The sequence below is a fragment of the Gymnoscopelus microlampas genome (genome assembly GCF_963454915.1).
Source record: "Gymnoscopelus microlampas genome assembly, chromosome: 15".
NCBI lineage: Eukaryota > Metazoa > Chordata > Actinopteri > Myctophiformes > Myctophidae > Gymnoscopelus > Gymnoscopelus microlampas.
Genome location: NC_139952.1, coordinates 30,149,181 through 30,174,888, shown reverse-complemented (window position 1 = coordinate 30,174,888; position 25,708 = coordinate 30,149,181). Strand labels below are relative to the sequence as shown.

General features: G+C 43.4%; 1 protein-coding gene across 2 annotated transcripts in view; it reads right to left on the bottom strand.

Moving 5' to 3' along the window:
• The window catches only part of nrsn1l (neurensin 1-like), a 46,130-nt gene that overhangs the window by 2,760 nt on the left and 17,662 nt on the right, over positions 1-25,708 (bottom strand). Inside the window, exons 1-2 of one of the 2 annotated variants that reach the window (XM_084079721.1) lie at positions 2,422-2,492; positions 158-248 (exon numbers count right to left, since the gene is read on the bottom strand). In XM_084079721.1, the coding sequence (XP_083935847.1) occupies positions 158-223 (66 nt within the window). In that variant the 5' untranslated portion in view covers positions 224-248; positions 2,422-2,492. Of the gene's footprint in view, positions 1-157; positions 249-2,421; positions 2,493-25,708 lie in introns of those variants that run through there. The other variant, XM_084079722.1, reaches the window with a different exon arrangement.

The window sequence follows — 25,708 nt, the reverse complement described above, 5'->3', positions numbered from 1 at the left end:
GTTCAGTCAGTGTATTGCTCAAGGACACATTGACATGAAGCCAGGAGCAGCGGGAATCGAACTGGCGGGGAACCTTCTGGTTCCCAAGCAACCGCGCTACCTCCTGGGCCTCTGCCAACATCAAGAGAAACAAGGTTACAGCACACACAGCGCTCACCTCACTTCCAGAGGATTCTCCTCCTGAGCCGCAGCCCGCCACACAGGCCTCAGAACACGAGGCCATCTCACCTCACACACGCCTGGTACACCTAGACGACATCACAATACAAGTTCAAGTTAACCCATTAAAACAGTGGTTTAGAACAGTGGTTCTAAACCATGGTTCTCAAAAATAGCAGATATACAAGCTCGCACTCGTGAGGCGCTGCGAGCTTGTACATCTGCTATTTTTTAACGTCTTTCAAAAAAATCTTTGAATAATTTCGATATTTTTTTTAAAACACATCACTTCTCTTCTGGGGGTCCCTGGCACAAAAAAAAATCAGATGGGGGTCCGCGGCCAAATACATTACTCATGACAAACGCATAACCTCACATTATTCATTACAATAAACCTCACATTAATCATCAGAATTACTCAGAGGCACTTTATTGCCAGCATGTAAAGACAATGCAGGACTTAATAATAATTGAGTCTCCTCCCGGAGACTTCGCTGGTCATAAAATTATTAGCTTAGGAATGCAACAAAAACAAAAAAATCGTCATGAATTCAAGGCTTCATATGGTTTAGATTGATTCAACACTTTATTAGTCAGAAATGTAAACAGCACGAGGTACAATCAGACATTTAGGCTAAAAGTATAACAGGTTTTAATTTATAGATTTTTGTTTTTTTGGTGAACTACTCCTTTAATGGCTGCTCTGTGACAGTCATTCATGTGTAATATACATAATACTATGTATGTGAGAATGATGCCTGCTGTCCCTGATGGTTGAGGGCAGCAGCTTGTGAGAAAACGAGGGTGGCTTACTGGCTTTTGTTCTGACTGAAGTGATGTCACTGCTGCTGCTGCCCACGGATGAGTCACACATACAGTGCACATGACATGTACTGTATGAGCACGCACATGCACACGTGTGGCTGAGTGTGAACGCTTCCACACACGCACACGCATGAAAGTAGCAGCGCATGTACCCAGATGTTTACATACACACATGTCCTGGCTAATGCAAACCCTCCTTCCTATACACGCACACACGCGCGCACGCACACACACACACACACACACACACACACACACACACACACACACACACACACACACACACACACACACACACACACACACACACACACACACACACACACACACACACACACACACACACAATGTACTGACCTGCAGTCATCCACTGGTCCTTAACCGTTGTGTGTTTACCTAACATTTGTATCCATAATCCACACCACAACTTTAATGTAGATATGTCTATACTTAATGCTTCTAACTCCATTACTGAAAAGTTGCCTTATTGATCACCTCCCTGATGAAATTAAACTTTTCGGTTTTCTATTATTATGATTTGGACCTCATGCTTTATACAGAAGTAAAAAAGTAAACAAAAAACAAACAAAACTAAAAGAGAGAGATATATGCTTTGCTTTTTAAAATTGACATTTGAACAAAAATGATGTAAAGTTAAACTAAATGAGTGTATATCAAAGGCATATGCTTTCTCGTACTGGCACATGCTATCACTATTTATTTATTTGTGGGAATGAATGTCACAGTCCATGGTTCCAAGAGTGAAGAGCATCTTGTTAACTTGCAGCAGTTAGTCATTTCCCAACAAGTACTGATCTACAAGCTAATATCACTAAGCTTGTAGACAGTGGTGCAAAAAGTACTCCAATTTTGTACTTATGTAAAAGTATTAATACTGCAATGCTCCGTCTAGAATTCAAAATTTCAGAATTAAAATTTTACATGAGTAAAAGTACAAATGTGTTGGTATCAGAATGTACTTAAAGTACCAAAAGTAGAAAGTACTCATTGTGCAGAATGTCCCATTTCACCAGTTTTCAAATGTATAAAAACCTTTTGAAAATAGCAGATCTACAAGCTCACAATGCATTGCCATTTGTGAGCTTGTAGATCTGCTATTTTCAAATGGCCGAAATGTACTGTATATAGGGCTGAAAAGTACAGTACTTAAGAAAATGTACTGTACTTAGTTACTTTACAGTACACCACTGCTTGCTGATCGGTTCTTGTTGGCAGGCGGACACTGTCGTTCTGCACCAGAAACGCGCATTTCTTCGCACTAAAACTGGACACTATATGAATATGTCCCACTTTTCTTTCCATCGCACTTCATCGGCGCAGCTCAATTTCTTTTCACAACTGCAATCTATGACTGCAATGAAGTGCTGACTCAAAAACGGAGCCTACTAGCTAAACGTGGAGGAACAATAGACTTACCCCTGTCTTTAGCGCTTTGTTCTCCTCGGTTCTTCTAAAGTTCTTACTGAGGAACCGTCATCACCATCATCCACTGTTATATGACTGACAGCAGGACCGGTGAATCTCCATCTAAAAGCTCGCGTCAACAGTATACCGGAGTACTCGCCCCAAAACACACTCGCCCCCTTTTTTCGGATCGCTCGCTCCTAGCGGCTCTTGTATTATTGTATTTGTTTTACAAAGGATAAGGTTAGAAAAAGTTTAGAGTTAGGCATAGTTTTACTGAGGTTAAGTTTAGGAATGGGGTTAGGTTTAAGCATAGTTTTACTGAGGTTACGTTTAGGAATACCTTGGCGACCGTTCGGTCGCCGGATTTGCCCCGGGGCGACTGTGTTTTGGGGCGAGCGTTTTGGTATTCGTCACCAGGCTTCCCGCAGTAGCCTACATGTGGAATGCCAGGTTTCTATTTACCATGAAGTGCTCGGATCTGGTCTAATTACCCGCCTATTGTATCCGGTAATTTTCCTCATATATACGTAGCTATATACGCAGATGGACAGTTTCCGTATCCGCTCTAGACTAGACCAGATATGAAAACTGCAAAGCTAATTGATCCTGTTGATCCCTTATTGATTGATCCCATCCTGTCTCCACCGACGCTACTGTTGTTGTGGGTCTGAAGTAAAGAGAACATGCGCAATCGTTCCAATCACTGTGGGGAAAAGAAGAAGAACCCCCCCCCATGCAAACAGAAACTAATACTGACTGCCAATCTATATTTTCTGGTTTCCAACTATAATTTGTATGAATTGCTCCCCTTTTTTATATGTAATGTTTTTAATGTCTTCAGCCTATTACAATTTTATAAATTCATACAGGCTACGTAATGGACAGTGAAAAGTCCACTGTATTCTACTTTAGCTTTTGTTTTAATAATACTGTGTGTGTGTGTGTGTGTGTGTGTGTGTGTGTGTGTGTGTGTGTGTGTGTGTGTGTGTGTGTGTGTGTGTGTGTGTGTGTGTGTGTCTATTACACAGTGCATAAACATAAGCATAAACATAAAGCATTATGTACTGTATAAACGTATTTATTCTTATGTGGCAACATTACACAGTCGTGAGACAGTGTATAACAAGTAGACCTTGAGTTGAAACAATACTACTAATGAACGTGCACACACGCACGTGAGGTGCACTGTATGAGCACGCAAATGCACATATGTGAACGCTTGCGTGCACACACACATGAATGCAGCTCATGTACCCAGATGTACACACACCTATAGAGTCATGTCTAGTGTCTGGCTGATTCAGTGTTAAATTATCTATTGGGAATTCATTGTGGTTTAACTTCTTCTTTTAGGCATACCTAGTTCTCTCTCTCTCTCTCTCTCTCTCTCTCTCTCTCTCTCTCTCTCTCTCTCTCTCTCTCTCTCTCTCTCTCTCTCTCTCTCTCTCTCTCTCTCTCTCTCTCATATATATGTGATTGTGTAAATATTTCATTGGTTCCTGAAGATGTATTATTTATGATGCCCACTGAAAAAAAAATCCCAGATGAAAAGAATGCAAACCATTGTTTGTTTCCGTAATTTTCACATGGTTATCTCATCTCAGTTAAAGCAGAGAACATTTTGTGCCTGGAAGGATTGGGGGGGGGTCTATTCTATTCAACAGATCTATATTATGAATCTACCTTGCTTAAAGACAATATTGCTGACCATGAAAGGCTGCATAATACTGTAGACTGAACTCAAGGTAGCCTGCTAGGGGGGGCAGTGTAAATCTGGCCTTGTCTGTTGATTGACTGCACACAAACACAAGGACACACACACACACACACACACACACACACACACACACACACACACACACACACACACACACACACACACACACACACACACACACACACACACACACACACACACACACACACACACACACACACACACACACACACACACACACACACACACAGTAGTTTGTCTATACGTGCACGCTTTGCTCCAAAAGAGAGAAACATTTCCATGGTTACAGGTCCAACAAGGTCAGTCACAGGAAGGGAGCGCTATGTGTTGATTGTCTGATGGATAATTACACTTCCCTTCAAGATGATGTGCAAACAGCCACCCTTTCATGTACTGGATTTAGAAGCAGGCTGTAAAACATTATAGCTCGTCTTGCTTTAGCTGCCTGCCTGACGCCGTCTCTATTGCTTCCTTTAATCACTTGCCTGTGAAGTTTAGATTTGCAACACGCACTGCACTGTAGAAATACTGATAGCTGCAATAGGAAAGAGAAAGTGGGTGTGGGAACGGAACGGTACGGTAGTAGACATGATCATTGTGCTGTCAGCTGTGATAAAAAACAAAATAAAACATGTTGGTTTACTATCTCCGCCTGGCTGGAAGGCCAGGAGGTGGAGATTATTGTTTTCAACTCTCTCTCTCTCTCTCTCTCTCTCTCTCTGTGTGTGCGTGTGCATGCGCGTGTGTGTGTTTTGACAGTACCTTGCTTCATAAAGTTACTATCAACTATGTATTCCTAAGTATACAGTAAACGGCTAACACCCAGGGACCAAATTCCTATTCAGAGGCCCTGATGATGTTCAAACCTGCTTATTCAACTGACCTATTTGGAAACACTACTACTGAGTCATTTATCATCACATTTAGACACAGTATTATAATGCTATCAGAGTGTAGCACAAAGGGCACAGGTGAAGATAGATATGTACTGGCATAAATCAAGATTCTTGCTGTATACAGCAGCTACACCTGCTAGTTTTAAAGCTACAATCCGTAAGCTGTAGAATATGCCCTCTCCTGATGGAGATTCAAGATTCCAGATGTGTTGATGGCATTTAAGCAATCATCCTTTTCCAGATAATTTGCTCATAATTAATCGAAAGTAATTGCAACAGTAACATCCAAGATTTGAACCTGAGTCTCTCAACGAGGGAATCCCCACTTGTCCAGGGGATATATTGGGCTTATGAGCTTCAGGCTGTACTACTCGTCAAGCGGTAGGTGTCTTACCCCACACCAAATTTCTCAATGGAAGAGTTGGGAGACCACCTCCAACAACTGAGGATTGTGCTAGTTTGGATTGTATTAACATACTCTTACTACAGTCTGATTAAAATAATTCCCAGATTGCAGCTTTAAATGTGTTAAATCCAAAGCATGCAATATGTCATTTACTTAAATGAGTGTTCGCACTACTGACAAAAATGTATTACTATGCAGGATGTATTATGAACCAGGCTTTTGTCCTTTCTAAGAATGTGCTTTACAAGCTATAGTAAAGCACAGCTATAAGCTATACGCTACTGCTTTGATCGGCTTAATTATCAGCCACAAAGATAGAACACATGGTATATGAACTGATGTGGACATTCTGAGTGAGGTGCAGTAAACCAGCTGGCGGCCCGGTGCGTGCTGGCACGCTCATAATTCAACAATGAGTCCATCTGTAGCCATTGAATGCTGACTGGACATTTGTTTTTGTGCAACTGGACATTTGTAAAACTATCTAATACATGTCGTGTACATAACCACTTAAGCCCTATGTACTTTGTACGACAATTAGCTAAAATATCTGATCTACAGGCTCACATCGCATAGTATTGCAGTGCATTGTGAGAAGATTTTTGAAAGTGGTTAAGTAACAGTGCCATTGCCAATATACTGTATGCGTAATGTGCTAGTATCACTAGTTTTGATTACTATGTTCAACTTACTTCTTATACAGTATATATGTTATATTTTGGTGAGAACCTCATATAAAAGCCCTATATGCGTTTCCTTTCTCACCACTCTTTTTTATTGTTACCTTATGTAAGGCCTACTGTTTTTATTGTGCAAACTGCATACATGCACTGACAAGTGACACCTATCCTAATGATTGCTAGTGGTTGTGTTGATGGCATTTAAGCAATCATCCTTTTCCAGATAATTTGCTCATAATTAATCGAAAGTCATAATTCATATTTTGCCGCCTACAATTCTTACGGGGAAAATAATGTTTCTCTCTCAGTGCATTGCTGCTCTAGAGATCACTGTATATATAAAAAAAAAAGAATCTGCGTTAGTCCACATTAAACCACGCGTGCTCTCTCAAATGTAGCATGAAAGCATGACTGTAATTGGATAATAAAGACTTATTAAAACTCTGCCTGCCTGCCTGCCTGCCACCCTCTCTCTCTCTCTAAGCCGACATGAAGCGTCTGAGTTGTGCTCCAGGCAGAGTGAAGGCAGAGTGCAAAGTTCATAAGGTCAGTGGATGCGTTCGGTTGGTCTAGATGCTGAGCAGGGGGGAATGGGGGACGTTACATCACGCAGAGTGTCAGATAATGGCGCATTAACATGAATAATGTATCCCATGTTGACACGGGCAGAGAAACACACAGAGACTAAATATTCTATAAGAAGAGGAATTCATAGAATAGAATAGCACTTTAGGAACTAATGGCCCGTCAGGTGTCACAATCTATGATGTATAGAGGCTGAGCGATGTGTGAGTGTGTCTGTGTGAATGTGCTAAATGAGTATACAGTTCTTTATTATAAGATACGGCCAATGAACCCTTTGCCCGGAAACCATTTCAACCACATGAACCCTAGCGTCCTCATTCTGGGGGTGAACATTCGCTGAAAATAACTGATCTACAAGCTCGCCATGTGTCACGTAGAGACGTGTATAGAGCAGGGGTCTTCAACAGGGGGTCCGGGACCCCTATGGAGTCCTCAGAGGTACTACAGGGGGTCCGCCAAATCTTTGTGTGATATGATCTTTTTTTTACCTTAACCACTTGAACCCTAGCATCCCTTTTCTGAGGAGAACTTTAGCCAAGAATAGCAGATCTACAAGCTCACACCACCTCGCAGCGCGAGGCGTTGTGAGCTTGTAGATCTGCTATTTTTGGCTAAAGAGCTATCGGTGTAGAGGGAAAAAAGAACAGACCAAGTAAACAAAAAAAGTTGAATTTGAAACACAATTGTGTATAATATAGAGGGGGTCCCTGCCTCATCTCTCTCTCAGCTAGGGGGTCCTTGGGCTGAAAACGTTAAAGACCCCTGGTATAGAGAGCTTGTAGATCAGCTATTTTCAGCTTGAAGAATTGGTGTAAAAAAGGGAAAAAAGGAGCGTATACAGTATAGGATTTGTTGATTTATTGTTGCATGTACACAGGCATATACTGCACACAGAAATTACATTTAACAAGATCAGACATAACACAACAATATATTAAAATATTTAAAGGTTAAAACAAAAGGTTAAGATGCCCTTCGGCGCTTTCACCACAATTCCATATAGTCACGGTCGGGCAGAAACCTCGTAACTCCATATTTCAACCTTTTACAGTATGTTTTTTTGTAAATTAATGCTCTGAATCATGCCTAGTTCATCAAGAGTGCAAAAGTAGCAGAGATAGTCGATCTACAAGCTCACAACACGTTGCATTGTAGATCAGCTATTTAAAATGAAAGTGAAAGGAGTTCAGTGTGTGTCTGTGGGTTTTATGTTGTTTTATGTTAAATAATTAAGAGCTTGTGACTAAACAATAACTACATTGGATCCATCAGATCCATTTGGAGTAAAGACTTTAGACATGAGTTTTCCACCCGACAGCGACAATACTGTATGTCATATCTAGGCACACTAACCAACCAGGGCAGATGCATAAAAACAAACATGTATCTGAGTAACAACATTAACAATTCAACATTAAGACTGTTGGTGACATTGTGGAGCTGGAGGTGTCTAACAGCCCCGGGGCTAAAAGGCTCAGAAAGAGTTTTTTTCCCCTGCAGCTGTCAGAGCCCTGAACCGAGGACAAGGTCAAAAAACTAAAACAAAAGTATACAGAAAAACAATAACTCAAAAAGTTACTTGCACAATGTACTGTACATAGACAAGTGAAATAGATGAGTGTATTCCAGGTGAATCGTTTTTTTCCCCCCGTAAATTAACGCCCTACTTGATCATACTACAGCGTCACACAAAAGCATCAAAAGTAGCAGATCTAAAAGCTTGATTTTCTTTTGCTTGTGGATCTGCCACTTTTGCTACTTCAGAATTTGAATCCTGAAAAGCAACAATTTTGGACGTATGAGGCTTCAGCTTCTTGCACATTTCCCACTGCTGCTAAAGATATCATATCTGCCTTAAGAGGTTTATACCTGCCTGTACTTTTAACTTTATTGCTATCTTATCTAGACCATTGGTTTTAAAAGTGGGGTCCGGGGACCCCTAGGGGTCCTTGGGGGGGGGGGGGGGGGGGGGGGGTACCAGGGGCTACCAGGATGTCCCCAGCAAAATTTGTTAATATAGCGTCACAATCATTATAACCACTTTAACCATATTCTATACTTTGGCACTCTGTGCTGCGCTATGAGCTTGTATATCTGCTATTTTTGAAAACTGGGGGTGGGGGGTTACAACCAAGCTGCTTGTAACTACGAGTGATTGGAAAATATGGTCTTCCTGATCTCTTGATCAACATTGCCTCTTGTCTGACATGGACAGGATGCAATTCCATTGCCTTGTATGATGACTGATGTATTACCATGTCAATTATAAATTCAATAAAAATGTTTAGGGTTAGGACTTGGTCAATAATCTAAACGGTTATTTAACCACTTAAACCGATATACTTCATTGCCTGGGGTCAACCAGGGGTCTACACTTGGTCCCCTCCGTTTTTGCCAGTACACCAAATCTCTTCACCGAAGAGTCGATCTACAAGAATAGCAGAACTACAAGAATAGCAGAACTACAAGCTCACAACACAACGCGTTGTGAGTTCGTAGTTCTGATATTTATGGTTGATTTTTCACCAAATGTTTACCTATTTTGCCTAGAAGGAGGACACTAGGGTTCATGTGATTACTAATAAAAAGCGGTTTCTTTAATGTGGAAAGAAGGTTGTTGTCGGTGCTGAATGGGAGAACATAGCACATATCTATATAGTCCAATATGAGGATGTACTGTCACACATCAGAGGCTGTAACAACCTTTCCATCTCACATTAGCATTTCTAGGAAACTTGGCTGTCCTCTGTATGCTCTTCACTCCACAAGACAATGTATCTCATTGTCCCTTCATATATCTCTCTCTAATACTATTCATTCCAGTGCTTAGACGTAGGGCCATCCTGGGACGAGTCCACTTACATAACGGTGTGCGTTTCCGATAAGGTCTAGAGATATCTGAGCTTCCACATTATCCCGATCACGTCCCGTCTCCGCGCCTCAGACGGGCTGACCCACTTCTCTCCTCCTCCACACAGAACAGACTGCGGCCCGAGGGGATGCTGAGCGGAACATAAGGCCAATGCAGAGCTGACTGGTTCGAGGGGTCTGCCTCAATAAGGCCCTCCACCCCCACCCCCACCCACTCCTCCCCCTCAAGTCATCAAAATAGCCGACCGGTGGGCGCGTTTCAATTCCAACACGGCACCTCCAACTCGCCCGGTCGTTCAAGGTCATATCAAAGAGATCAATAAGTGAGTGATATATGGGGAAGAAGATAAATGAGAAGAAGTCGACCTGTCTGGCTGCTGTGTAGGGTCAGATGCAGTGCAACTCGTTCAATACCAAACACGGACACTAGATGTCAGTAGAATGCAATGCAGAGCTCCCTCAAGCCTTGGGTTTTTCATTGTCCTTTGTCCTGTAGCATCTGTGGGTAATGAAATAGGTTTGCATACATATTTGAAGTTGTGTAATGCCATGTTTATCTATTAAATGTCTACACACTGGCTGCTGCTTCAGCCCATTGTAACACGGGTGGCGATTGCTATGAAACACAGGTGCAATAAAAAAGGGGAAGATTCAAGATTCAGTCATTATGCAGGGTAATTGGTATCTGCTACCATGCTCCTGGGCCATCAAATCTCTCATCATAATCATGTTGAACCACATAAATGTGATTGTATAGACCACACAGACACAGATATTGTTGAGATGTTGAGGTGAGGAGACATTAAGGATGATTTCTACTTAGTTGCGCACCGGTGTTGTGCACCCAAAATAGCAGATCTACAAGATCACTCTGTGTTTTTTGTTGTGCGACGCCGCACGCAACAAGGTATATCAAGCCCTTCACCCTTGTCGATAAAGTAATTTATCACTGACATGATTAGATAGCCGATTGTACAGCCGATTGTACAGTGGCACACATTATATATTCTATCTGACAACCAAGTGTCTCCTGGTGCACCTTTTTACTCCCTTCACAAAGTCATTAATCTGTTCTCATGTAATATTATCCTACTGTTATGTTCTTCTCCTCCATCTAATCTAATTCATCAGTCTAATAGGTCATAATTAATTGCTTTATTTTTAATCGAATGATGTCATACCTCCAGCAGGCCTGAGGGCGAATTGATCTGTCTGACAGTGTGTGTGTGTGTGTGTGTGTGTGTGTGTGTGTGTGTGTGTGTGTGTGTGTGTGTGTGTGTGTGTGTGTGTACAGTATGTGTGTGTGTGTACAGTATGTGTGTGTGTGTGCGTGTGCGTGTGCGTGTGTGTGTGTGTGTGTGTGTGTGCGCGCGCGCGCGCGCATGAATGCGTGTGTGCATATGTGCAGGTGTGTGTGCGTGGATGAATGTATGCAATGGTGAACAAAGTATAAACTCAAGTAAATACTCAAGTATTCAAAAGTACAAATTACGAAATAAATTTTCAGAAACTGTCAGACATTTAAAAAAAAAATGAAAATAGCAGATCTACAAGCTGACAACCCGTCGCTTAAGTGGTTAATTCATAATATATTTTGTAAGTTTGGGTCCTTTCCTTTCCTAGAAACGTAGTGGAGTCAAAAGTACAATATTTATAAATTAATGAAGAGTGAAAGTCATGAGCTTGCAAAAATTTAAATAAACTAAAAACAAATACTCAACAAAAATGTACTTAAGTACAGTACTCAAGTAAATGTTCTTAGTTTACTGTCCACCACAGAATGTGTGTGTGTGTGTGTGTGTGTGTGTGTGTGTGTGAGTGTGAGTGTGAGTGTGTGTGTGTGTGTGTGTGTGTGTGTGTGCGTCCATGCCTGCTTTATGCGTGTCTGTCTGCATTGTCGATGCGGTGTCAGATGCGTGATGCTCAATGGTATCAAAAGCTCATCAAACTTAACTGTCTAAAAGATCGGATTCATCACTTTCGGCGTGACCACGTGGATTACGACAACGTCTCCTCGGGGTCAAAAGGTTCAGACATCATTGAGGAGGATATTACGCCGCGGTAGGGACATGAATATTTAATGGTCTCACACTGGCGTGATTGCAGCTACTTACTCCATATAGGCCAACTTGAGCCAGAGGAGGCGATGATTAGCCTAGCGACAAGGCTAACGAGCCAGGATGGATTAGTGTGGATGGCCATTGGACATGCTAATAGCATCAATAGGCACTCTCGTGTTGGCGAGAGAGGTGAGGTCAGAGGAGAGGGCTTGAACTGGTCAAATCAAACTCTATAGCTTTTCCATATCACACTCTGTAAAATCCTAAGTGTTAAACCTACAATGCAGAACTTATTTTAATGATCAAAACACTATTTTAATCAACCTCTATGGAGCATTATGTTAATACAATGTAACTAGCACATCTGCAGTGATTGGAGGTGGACTCCCTACTCTTCCATTGAAAAGTTTTAGACCCTGGTTTGGGGTAGGACACCACCCGGTTGACATGTAGACCAGTGTTGCCAGAGAGAAATAAGCAACCAGGTCTATGAAAACAAGCCCAAAAGAAGCCACTATAGGCCACATGAGCACTTTAAACCTATGTATGTCGGCTATCTGAAAATTGCCACTCTACAAGCTCACAACCGGTCGCATCGCGATGCAAACCGCAACTACCGATATTTACAAGCAAATTTACAGAAAAAAGAGCCCAAAGTCGCTTATAATTAGCAGACATGGCAACACTGAGGTAGACCTGACTGGAGCTCACAAGCGCAATATCTCCCCATGCCCAGTGGGCGTTGCGTGATCGGCAGATGTTTGGTCTTCCATATGTGGAGATGCAGATTTGAATCTCGGATAGGACATAAAACGTATGTATTGCAGCTTTAATTTAACTCTGATGGACCCTTACAGGTCCATTTGGTTACCTTCATTCTCAGAATTACAAATTAACAGAGGATTTCACTGTGCAGTATTCATAGATCAAGTTATTATTTGATGAATTTAACTCCCTTTTAATACGAATTTCCACAGAAAATAAGAAAGACGATGAAAGGCATTTCGTCCCTGAGATGTCAGCTCCAACCTCTAGACTATCTCTAGGCATAGATGTGAATTTTCTTTCATGAATTTCTTTTGTTGGTTTTGTCACTTGTTGAGACCCCGACGCAACTCTGTGGCACTGATTGAACAGTAATTGTTAGATGGACGAGTTGGAAGCCGTGGAGACCAGATGATAAAACATCTTTTTATCAGGCATGCAAATTTATGTCTTCAGTGACAGTCCTGGAAATTAGCCTTTTTTCTGCCCCTTTGATGAGGATTCAACACCAGTGGCGGTTGAGTTTTTACAGCTCGCTATAAAATTTCACAGCATGTAAACTCCTGCCGGAGCACTTCGCTTTGCTCAGGACCGGAGGGATGCGCGAACCTGCCAAAACAAACACAGATCTGTATCGTAAAAACATATCTCTTCAGAGATGCATAGAGCAACATAAGGCAAAGACAATGGAGAATTTCTCAGATATACAATAGAAAAAGTTTACATCAGCGCATTCAGGCACGCACGCACATTGATATTACTATACTTTTGAGGACAGCAATGTTTTAGGATGGATATTTTTCCATTATACATTTTAAACACTGATCCCAGTCTCAATCTTTTCCAAACTGTAACCTTAGCTCTAAAAACGTTAACCATGAAAACAACAATTCTCTTGTGGGGTCCAGGAAAAATGGTTCTTACAAGGTTGATTTCCCAAGTTCTACTAAACTTGTGGTGACACACACACGCACACACACACACACACACACACACACACACACACACACACACACACACACACACACACACACACACACAGAAGTGAATATTTTGAACACCATGCCAGTGTTGGCGCTGTATCATCGTTCGCCATCTGCCCCTTTGTTTCAACCAGCATTGTAACCTTTCCCAGTAGTAGGCTGCGTGTGTCTGTCCGTGTGTCTGTGTGTGTGTGTGTGTGTGTGTGTGTGTGTGAATCTGTGTGGGTCCGCGTCTCGCTGTGCCATGTGTAATTGTGTGTTATCTCTGGCATCATGCGTGCCTGCTCGTACATCCAGTGCATGTCCTTGCCTGCCAAACGTCCATTTGGTCGGGGAGTACTGCCAAGGTGAGGTGGAGGTCAATTCAGCCCAGCTGAATCATTGAACAGCACCGAGTTGAACCGGCGCCAGGCCTGGCAAACTACCCAATGGCACGATGTCATCATCTGGCTATGAAATCTCAGCAAGGGGTTGTGTTTCTAATGTGGTTGGGGTGAGGAATAATTCATCATCTGCAAGAGTATGAAAGCATTTCATCTCAACCCTATACTTAGTTGACCAGAGTCCCACAGCGCTCCACACTAGGCTCTCTCCTGTCTACACTAAATATCTTTTCCAAAAAATTGCCAATTTACAAGCTCACAATGTGTCGCAATGAGACACATTGTGCTTGGAGATCCTTGTAGATACGAATGTTTTCGCCCAGAATAGGGACCTCTTTCAACCTGGTGTTCCTTTTTTGGGCATTTCATCATACAGTAGGTGAACATTTTCAAAAATGTCCCCCAGATAAAAAAGAAATGTGTTAATAAAGCAGGTCTTCAAGCACATCTTGTGAGCCTGTGGGTCGTCTATTTTTGCCATTCGTCTCACGATTAAGTATACTGTAGAGCTAAATATAGTTAAATATTAATATTAGTAGTTAAATATCGCCTCAACTCATCGGACACAAATTCAAGTCAATCCGCGAGATTGACTTTGATCTTACATTTCGCGAAGACGTGAAAGAATACAAACAAGAAAGCCCAGTATTTATTTCCAGCTCTGTTTTCACACAGACTTGCCGGTCACGGCTGGGTTATTTTATTATTTCTTTCCCCCCTCTGTGTGCGGCCAAAGATGCTCAGTCCCCACTGAGCGTTCCTGCTTTCATCCCTGGATCTGATCAATAATGGATGGAACTCCCACAGCCTTGCAGGCAGGGAGAAAGGGACTGCTTAGAAAACTTGGGGAGACCAGACAGCTCTCTGCCTGCCCCGGAGCGTCATGCCACAGTCCAGGACGCTGCCCGGCCGCCAATTAGCGACAACGTTTTAGAGTCACTCACTGGGTGCGCGTGTATGGAGCCATAGTCAAAGGCGTGCGCACACGCACACACACACACACACACACACACACACACACACACACACACACACACACACACACACACACATGCGTGCACCTCTAGAGACCCTCTGACCTACTCCCCTAACCACTTTATTGATCTGGGGGCCAAAGATGTGAAAGCCTATTGAGGTCATCATTAATGTTTCATCGTCATCCAGAAAATGTCAAATGTATCTTGGGAGCATAAACATGGATGTGTCAGATGTTACGGACCCCACATACAAACATGTGAGGGCTCTCATGCTTTTATATGAATGATGCATGTGAAAGAGAGGGGCCGGGGAGGCGTTGAGCATATGAACATAGTTATCAGATATGGTGAATTGGTGATGTAGCGGTTTCATCACGTATACTTGTTCCGTCAGTGCCGTCAGTCAGAACGTGTTCTAAAGGAATCCCCACAGTGAAATATTATGTTATTCTGAATAATCTCGCACGCACGCGATCATCTTCCAAGTCCCTCGCATTTCGCTGTCTTCAAGCGTGCGCCTTGTTTCCCGCGGAGGATGATGCGAGTCTATAAGGGTTAATTTGTAGTCGCGGTCGTACTGTATGAAGGTGTCACGCAGTGAAATCAACCGATCTACAAGCTCACAACTTGTCGCGCTTTGACGCATTGTGAGCTTGTAAAATTGGCTCTGTTTGCCGTGCGACGCCTTTGTGCGAGGAAATATAGCCCAGACTTTAGGGACCGACTGTATACAGTATGCAGAGTGCATGCGTGTGAATGTCTGTGCTCTACACTTTTTTGATGCTTTTAGACCACAGTGTTGTCCTTTGATAAATATTCTAGCACGCACACACGCACACACACACACACACACACACACACACACACACACACACACACACACACACACACACACACACACACACACACACACACACACACACACACACACACACACACACACATTAACTATTCCATGGGGAGCGCACACAGACACACTATCCCACAGGGGCAGATCAAATCTATCAGTCATGCACTTTGAGAAGAGGCACGCAGAGGGGTATGGGTTTTCATACCTCTTAAGACCATAAATACACCGATACTTTAAGCCAAGACCCCAGTTCAGTTGAAGTAGCCCACGTAGTGTACTGTATGGCCTTACAGTATAAGGTTCCCAATCGTTCTGCAGTTGTTTTTCTAATAGACTAGCTCGTGTAGGTTGAATTCTGTTCTGCAGGGGCCTCCCTGCATGGCTCCACAGACAGGGGCTCCACATTCAGCACAGTGGCCTATTCAAGGGTTGGATTTATGGGGTACGGCTAAGCACAGGCCGGCCTTGTGCGGAGGGCCCAGACTAAACCCACCAAAAGGCATAAATTTGATTTTTATGGCGGGAGCATTTGCTCGCCCCTTAAAAACCTAGAGGGTCCATGTTTAAATCTCAGGCTATACTGTTCTATGGCCTACTTGTTCTAGGTTTTGGCTGGACCTGTGGGCCAGCAATATAAATGTGAACGTGGCTGGCTAACTGCTTGACTGACTGATGAACTTACAGCATTAGTCAGCCTGTTGGCCTAAAGACAAACTAGCCAATCACAGAGCAATCATCCCGCCAGAATGTTGGGAAGATATGGCTTGTGAAGAATGGGTCCAATATTTAATGACCATGGGGCAGAAGCTATGCTCACATTCACTAATTCCATTGGAATTAACAGACTCACGATGTACTGGTCTCCTAAAGGGACGACCACCTACGTCACACAGATATACTGTATATACATAATCCCCCACACACACACACATACCCCCCCCCCCCCCCCCATCCCTTTATTTACATAGGGGTGCTCATTTTCAGCCACGCCCTGCACAGATACTTTATAACCTGGGAGCTGACCAGTACAACCAGTCTTATACTGGGGGCCACTGAGCAGCTCGGGGGGGTTCAGTACCTTGCTCAAGGGCACTTCAGCGGTGTTGAGGGAGGGGTGGGTGGTGGCCCACACAGTTTATATATATACGTTCTGTACATGCATACACATAATAGTCTATAATTTGTCCTTGTTTAAAATGGATATTGCAGTTGTTTGTTTTCTTTATGGACATAAAGACGAGATACTATAAAACAAGTGCAAGTCATATGCCGGACATCACTTGACCTGGCCTGTGATCCTGTCCCATCCCTCTCCACCCTCTCCCCTCTGCTGTAGTGTCCTGCAGTGTGTTCTATACAGTCCCACCTCTTCCACCACCAGGGCCATATCTCAAGCTGAACAATGACTTCATGTCTGTAGAGTTAATTATGTGTCTGTTCCATACCATAGGGTAGAATGAATGAACTCTAACGCTGTGTTCCATACATAGGCCCCACTAATGTTCTCGCCGAGGAGGCACTGTAAGGCAGAGACACGAGACAGAGCTATTAGACCAATATAATGAGTTTACGTATGAGTAATGGCTGTTCAAGTTAGTCGGCCAGAGAGCTCCACCACGCTCGCCCCGCACTCCATGCGTTATCGGTTTATCTCCTGATTTTAGCAACCCCTACCACCGCCCATTGTGCAGTTTGGGAAATAAGGTTATTTTACTTATACAACCCCAGTGACCCCCCCCCCCCCTCCAAACACATGCACGTGCGCGCGCACACGCACACACACACACACCCACACACACGCATGTTTCTCAAACATGCTTAAGTTTCATGACTTTACTTCTGTAACCACCATGTCACCATTTTGCCGTTAATGGCTCAGCTCTTTATGGTGTTCCCTAATGTTCTAAGCAGCATGGGAGGGAACGATATGCGAAACCCCACACAGGTATACAAGAGCGAGCCCATAGCAAGACATTTAATCAAATTAACTTAAGCTTGAATGCAGTTTAACATTAAAGCCATTTAATTGAGTTTAGAGCATGCATGCAAACATTGAATTACAGTTTACATAACAGTTTACATAAATACATACATTGAACATTCAGTTTAAATGTTTGAGTAATGCATGACTCTAAACTATAAGGTGGAGGCTAGGGTGGTGGAGGAAAACTTTGCCAGCAGCAGCCGTGTGTGGCAGCAATTGAAAAGCAGAGATCCAGTGTAGGAGGGAGACGTATTTAAACGGACCACCTTGTTGAGGGAATGAGGTGTGATTGGTGTGTAGAAAAGCGTGGCTGATTGAAAGCAATTAGCAGACTGACAGCTGATTACAGCTGAGGTGTATATGACTCCTGTGCCCTGCATGAATGTGATGCTTCATTTTGTGATACGTTGACTGACTTACTTTTACTTTCACCTATGAAGTCATGGAAGGTTTTATAATCTTTATATTCTTGCATACTTTTGACTAGCACCTCCCACTCTGGAGTCTGGATGTACACGAGTACTTTCCAAAATAAAGTTCACACTTACTGGAAATGCTGCCAATTTACTGGTACAGTATATTTAATTTTGTGTGAACATGCGCCGATTTTGAATGCCATTCAGTGATTATTTTCGTGCCAGAACGCCACGTTACCTACAAGAATGCCTTCATCATCATCACAGCACGTACGTGTGAAGATAAGTGTCTTATATTCAGAAAAGGATTTCTTTAGAAATGGTCCAGAAAGTGAATTACAATGATTTTGAGCAACATCTTATTAGGCATAACTTCATCATTTTTAGCACTCTCCTATACGCAGAGGTTTGGACGTCACTATGACGACCAGTTAGTGAGGGGCTTCTATCACTCCTGTCGGGCCAAGAAACCTTGAATCTCCATATTTCAACTTTTTATGTGTTTTCGTATATTAATGACCTACTTTGTGTCACACAAAAGTAGCACAAAATGCGTTGTGATGGGTTGCGACGCAACCTTAGATCGTAGATCGGAAAGTTTTGCTACATATTTTCTTTATTGAAAGTGATTTCATTGGAACACAGGTTCTTTTCTTTCTTTTTTTACATTTCCTGAAAAGTAACTATTTTGGACATACAAGGTTTCTGGGTCGACAATGAAGCATTGTATCTGCAGTGGGAGAAAAAGTAAAGCGAGTATAACAGTCAAGTAGAGTCGAGTTGAGCCGCTAGCATAGTGAGGAAAAGCACCATCACAGTAAGAGTTGAGCCGGTAGCATGGTGAGGAAAAGCACCATTACAGTGAGAGGGGGGAACAAGTTCAGTGGCCTCTCAGAGAGCTCTGCACCGTCAACAGTTACAGTACAGTACGTGTAAAGTGTATTGGCCTGATATACAGTATAAAAGCCCCCGCTGTGATGCAGCAGCCCTGCATCGCTGCTCCGAGGATGCCTTTCCCCATCATTCCGCAGCGCTGGTGTTTATTTAAATGGATTATTCCTGCTTTGCTGTAAAGCGGGAGAGCATAAAACACCGAGGGCTAGAAGAATTACCGGCAAAGCCGCGAGGGGAGACCCCTTTAAGCGAGATGAGCTTGGGTTGAGCTAAGCTGAGCCGAGCCAAACTAGGCCAGGCAGGACTCCCCAAATCCCAAGCCTGCCACTAAAACAACAGCCTGTATTCCTGCTAATTGTCTCTCCTTGTCATCCCTGTTTACTCAAGCCTCACCACTCTCTCTGCCATAATGGATTCAGGGGTCTGACAAGCCGTGTTTGATTGATTTCTCCCCCTGACCACTCACTGGAAGCACTCCTGGCCGCGTTCCAAGCTGTACTGTGGGCCGTCCCGTGTTGCTTGTGCGCTTTATGAGCACACACTTGAATGTGTGTGTGTGTGTGTGTGTGTGTGTGTGTGTGTGTGTGTGTGTGTGTGTGTGTGTGTGTGTGTGTGTGTGTGTGTGTGTGTGTGTGTGTGTGTGTGTGTGTGTGTGCGCGCGCGTGTGTGCGTGTGTGTGTGCGTGCACGTGTGCGTGTGTCTGTGCGTGCCCAGATGGAGCCACTATACCATAACCAGCGTGCCATAACTCTACAGTGGGATACTGCGGTGTATGGCTCTCAGCCCTGAGGGCATCATTAACATTTAGAAACAGCCCCTGCATCAGTCACACTGCCTCTGCTTAGGTGTGTTTAACCTTTCTATATAGAGGGATACGGCAGCCACAATGGGAAGGGATTTAACACAGAAGTAGACTCGCTAGAATGGACAGGATCTAAAATTAGAAGGTGCAGTCCGCGCTCGTCGAGGGTAAACACATGTATGGTGCATATACAAGAGCATATAATTGGTTGTCCACCATCGCTGGGTTTAGGATCCTCGACCCACGCTCGATGTCTTTTCGACAATTTGCAACACATTATGCACCCCCCATACAGGTTGCCGTTCCGCTCTACGCGATCTGACTCTGTGACGCTTCAGGTCTTTGTGTGTGCCAGAGTCGAGACCGTTCCGCTGACGGATGGGAGAGCTGTCGTCTCTCCGGATCACCTCCGTTAAAATGACAGATCTGACCCCGTAGAGAGAGAGGTCAGTTAAAGTTCAGAGCCCTGGAATTAACCTGAAATCGTCTTTTTTACCCCCCGAACCCCCCACCCCCTTCGACACACAAGTCAAACACTCCTTCATGTGTCTACTCATGTCTTACTCAAGGACATGCGTCTCTGTGTGATTAACAACAATAGACAGACTTTGCACGGATGCATTTAAAGACATAATGGCTGTTATGCATCCGCAAGATCTGTACATTTGTGTACTGTATATGTCTGTGAGATGAGAGAGAGTGACAAGAAAGAGAGAGACGGAGAGAATCAGTAGATTCTCATTATCGCTGAATAACTAAGCAGCTACCAGGCTCTGGACTCCCAAATTATGGAGTGTGACTGTCAAAGTTGTTAACCTGCGCCTGTGCACACAGATGTTGCAGTAAATCACATGATTTTCTTTAAATCTCCTGTTGGTGTGCGTTGTATTCACAAGGTTTCAGGTAACATTTAGCTTTCCATACATGTTCGAAACCAATTTGCTCCATAATTAAAGGACTTGCACGTGCAAATTTCCCTGGAGCTGCATTTGACACTTTTTATGTTAAGTGTACAAAAACTTGGAAGTTATACATTTGTCTGGCACATGCCTCAACGCACTGTAAAATGACAGAATTTCTGACACAAAGCTCAACACATTTGGAGAGTACTATAAACAATACAGTATGCATGCCCAGCTAACACTACATTATGAACCAATGTTTAATAAAAGGAAAACATTGGCCAATGTCAGCTTATATTGATTGATAGAGCACATTCTCGGCTGACAGGTTGAAGCATTGCATGTAAGCCAACATGTGTGTGTGTGTGTGTGTGTGTGTGTGTGTGTGTGTGTGTGTGTGTGTGTGTGTGTGTGTGTGTGTGTGTGTGTGTGTGTGTGTGCACACGCACAGTTGGAAGCTTATTACAGGTGATTAGCGGAGAGGTAAATCACTTCACAATGTACACTTACAGTACATTATGATTAATATATCAACAGCCACTTGGACTATGTCAGTTACTATGCAGAGCAGAAGGTGTGTGCATCAGGTCCTTGTTTAGAGGCAATATTTACAATTTAATACTCTGAATAGATGTGTAATACACTTTTCCTTGTATGTTTTCGACATTTAAATGAGTGCAGGAAAGAGAGATAAAGATCAACACACATCAGTGTAGGTTTAAAAGATATACAAAGAAAAACTAATTGAAAAAATATATATTTTTGAACCTGGAAATACAGCCTCACAATTTTGGCCACTCATATATAATATACAATACAAGCGGGTACAGCACAATGGAAACCAGTGGAGTACCATGATTTCTGTCATTTACAATAAACATGTCTGTTACGTTTCGTAACAGAGGGTTTCGTAATAATCTCCCAGGTGGACTGATTGTCTTGTTATCACCCCCACAAAGTGTTATCTTACAATAACAGCCCCCTACATGGTGGGGGCTGTTATTGTAGCTCGAGCGTAGTATTTTATCCACATATACCAAGAGGATGCTGAACAGCACAGTCAAAGCCCACGACGAGATGTTCCACGATGTGTGTAAACAACAGAGAAGCGAGAGTAAAGTATAAACACACTGAGATGCACATGATGGCGGTTTGAAGAGGGAAACCAAGACATCTGGTCCCTTGGGTTTCATTCCTGCTTTAAGCTTATCGCCATCACAAACAAAACAAGAACTGCTTCTAACAAGGACTCCAATTCAAAGTATAACAAAGAACGGAACATTCATCTTCTAAAGCACTTCACTGTCATTTGACAAGGAAAAAGGTAAAAGGCTTTAACAACTAGTTTTTAAGAACATTGAAACCAAGAAGATTTCTGTCTCCCAATCTGTTTTTGCTTCAACGTAAAACTGGACAACGGGTGTTATTTTAAGATGTCGCAAAATTCAAAAGACCCTTCAGGAAATGTATTTCGATCGATGCTAGTGATTGACCATGATATATCTACTATGCAGATGTATCCACTTTTTTATTCTTCTATTTTATTTTTCCAACCACAAATGTTAATGCAATTCAGATTTAGCATGTTATTTAGACAGATGCTAGGTTCATTGAGTACCTGGTATTTCATACTGTATGTTCAGAATGTTATTTAGATAGCATGTTGTTTTGATAGATGCTAGTTTCATTGAGTACCCTATAGTTTCATATGTACAGAATGATATTTAGATAGCATGTTGTTTAGACAGATGCTAGGTTCATTGTTTACCTGGTATCAATCAACGGTTCCCTCTGCATTCTAATTACTAGAAGTTCGGGCCGCTGCGCGGCCCTCACATCTAGCGTCCGCGCGACGTCGCACTGTGTAGGTGTGTACATGTAGTGTGCAAGGAAGTAGTAGTGTTGAGTAATGTGATTGAGGCAAGAGAAGTATTGGGTATGAATGTAGGCGGGTTGTTGTTGATTGAAATGAGATTGCATTGTTTGTTAGATAGCATGGTTTATTGGCATGGTGTGATGTCGGACAGTGTTGGTGGCAACATGTAAATGTGAGAAAGGCAAAATAGCAGTGAAATGAAATGACATCCAGAATAACATTAACAGTGAAGCATTAATCAGGAGCAGGTGTACAGTATGTTGCATTGGGGGGAGAATACAAACAAAGGCAATGGCAATTATGTTGAAGAATGAAGGTCATTTGTCACTATGCAATCAGGGAGTAGCAGCACATGCAAAGTGTTTGAATGAGCATGTTTGGATTAATAAAAGAGTTCGGGATAAACAACGTTGTCAGTAATTCCCTCATCATTGTTCACAATGAAAACTTTGACGGCGCTGGCTCTCTTTCCCCTGGAGAAGGCTGTGTAGAGTTGGCCATGAGCGAACACAGGTTGAGGCAAGTAGATGCCAACTCGTTCGTTCTCTTGCCCCTGCCCCTTATTGATGGTAACAGAGAAAGCTAAGCGGATAGGGAACTGTCGTCTGATGAAGGTGAAGGGAAGCTCCTCATCTCTGTCATAGTGAGGTATCCTTGGGAGGAAGATTTTTTCACCCCTGTTTGTGCCAGCTGCAATCTCACACTCAATGATTTTGTCCATCATCTGCAGTACCACCATTCTGGTGCCATTCTTGAGAGTGCGGTCGGGACCTGCTTGCAGGTTTCTCAGCAGCATGACTGGGGCTCCTACTTTCAACTTGAGGTTATGATCAGGCATTCCAGAGGGTGTCAGTGAATTGAGGAATTCCACAGGCATGGAGTCCTTGTGGTCGTCCTCCAGAATTGTGTCGGCTGAAAAGTAGACTCTCTGTTCTGTAGGGAAGTCTGCCAGGCATATGTTGTTGATTTCTCTAATGTCATTATTCAGGAGTGTATACAGTGCCATTGAGAAGGTTGTCTTTGTTGACACATCCAGTTTGCAAGTCAGGAAAGGTGAATGAAATGAGAGTTTGGAGATCGTGAACCAAGTGGTGGGGTTGAATGCGGACCTGCCATTCTGTGTCCTCCTCGTGTGGGAGTGTTCCTTCCCCTAATGCAAGGAGATAGTGGGAGAAGTCCTTCTCTGCTGCGTGTGTTCTCATGTTGAGGTTTAGCTTGTGGTGTTTCATGTGAGGATAGAGTGTTGACATCTGGATGCATGCTGAAACTATCTGGGGCCTGCCTGCTCTTTTGATAACGGGGAGGGTTTGCCTTGGGTCTCCACCCAGGAGGACAGTTTTGCCACCCCAAGGCTGCTGTGAGTGCATGAGATCCCTCAGTGTTCTTTCCACACACTCGACGTTAAGGTCAACACTGAAAATCTCGTCCCAGATGATTAAGTTGCTGTCTTTAATGAGCTTGGCCAGATTGGACTCTGCGTTGATGGCACAGACAGAGTCTTGGAAAATGGGGATTGGGATCTTAAATCGTGAATGAGCGGTCCTACCACCCTCCAGGTTCTGTGCTGCCAAGCCTGTGCTGCCCACACACAGCACAATGCCATGCTCTGCGCGTATCGTAGCAGCAATGACCTTAAAGGTAAAGGTTTTGCCATATCCTGCAGGGGAGTTGAGAATGAACTGGCGTGTGATGGTTTCTTCTTGTGGGGCATGCACTGCCTGATAGACGGATTCGCAGAGTGCCATTTGTTCCGCAGTGAGCTTAGGAGCAAGCGACTGTACAATTTGTTGTTGCTGTGTTATGTTGAATTTTTCAGATCTGAAGATTTGTGTCAGCCTTTCCTGCGCAGTTAGTGGTCTTGGCTGTGGCATGTCATTGTAGTTGGATAGACCGCTGCCCATTTGTGAGAGTTCATCATCAATTGCAAGCAGTAGCTGATTTTGTATGAATGTTGTGTCTACTGCGTCTGTGGGGCACCTTTGTGCAGTGGCCTCCGCATGGAGAAAGTCTTCACTGAGCTCTGCAAAGAATCTGTCATACAGATGTTTGGGCTCTGATGGGTGACAGTAGTGGAGGATGATGGCAAAGGTTTCGCGGACTTTCCTTGGAGATGCGTAGCGTGACACCTCATGCATGGCGGTAATCCATTCTAGATCGTCCTGAAGCAAGCCCATGGCTAGAGCTGTGTCTTTGAAAGTGTCATAGTGGTTGCCATCATGTACCTTAAGGTCCTCATAGGTCTGTGGTCCTCTGATATGTGCTAGGAGCAGTTTCAAGTAGAATCTTTGTCCTTGGAGCACGGATACATTGGACATTCTTCCTATTGTACGTGGAATTTCCCTGTCCTTGGGTGCGTGGACTCTTTTATTCCACATGTGGGCCTTCCATGTGTAGTGTTCGGGAATCTGCATGTATAGATATTGCCTTGCTTCAGGGTCCTGGCTGTTTAGTTCGAAGAAGGCAAGCAATGTAGTGGGTTTGGCTGCTGCTATGGCCTCCTGTGCATGGCCTTCTCTGAAGACTAAAGTTTCCTGTTGTCTCTGTGTCGTTCTGTGTACTGCGTAGTAAAGTTTCCTGTTGTCTCTGTGTCGTTCTGTGTGCTCTGCGGGGGTAGGGGCTACGTGCAGTAGAGGGGGTAGGGGCTACGTGCAGTAGAGTTGCAAGGCAACAACACGTGGACGTGTGTGGCATTGGTAGCGTCGCTGAGGACACTGGCATTGGCCAGGGCATCCAGGTCCTTTATAGTAATGGCTGTGCCCCTGTCATTATGGTGATGTCAGATAGTGTCAGACATCTCCATATATGGAGCTGCCTATATCAGTTATGCCCAAATATGGGACCGTGATGGCTGTGCCCCTGTCATTATGGTGATGTCAGATAGTGTCAGACATCTCCATATATGGAGCTGCCTATATCAGTTATGCCCAAATATGTGGGTTCTCTGATGTCAGACCAAAATAAGCACCCGGAAGTGAATTTCGCGCTGGGGAAGAGATTTGCATAGTATTGGGGCATAATGCGTTTCATATTTATTGTACATCATGGAAGTAGAGTAACGGTATGGGAAGCAGCCGGTTCAGAGGCAGAATATTGAGGAATTTTGGGGTAAAATGTGGAGTTAGTTGGGCCATGTGTGTGCGTGGAGACCGCGCACACACACATGTGTAGCCCCATGAGTTTGGCCGTCAATTATAGGTGCAAGATGTGATTATTTACCTGTATTTACCT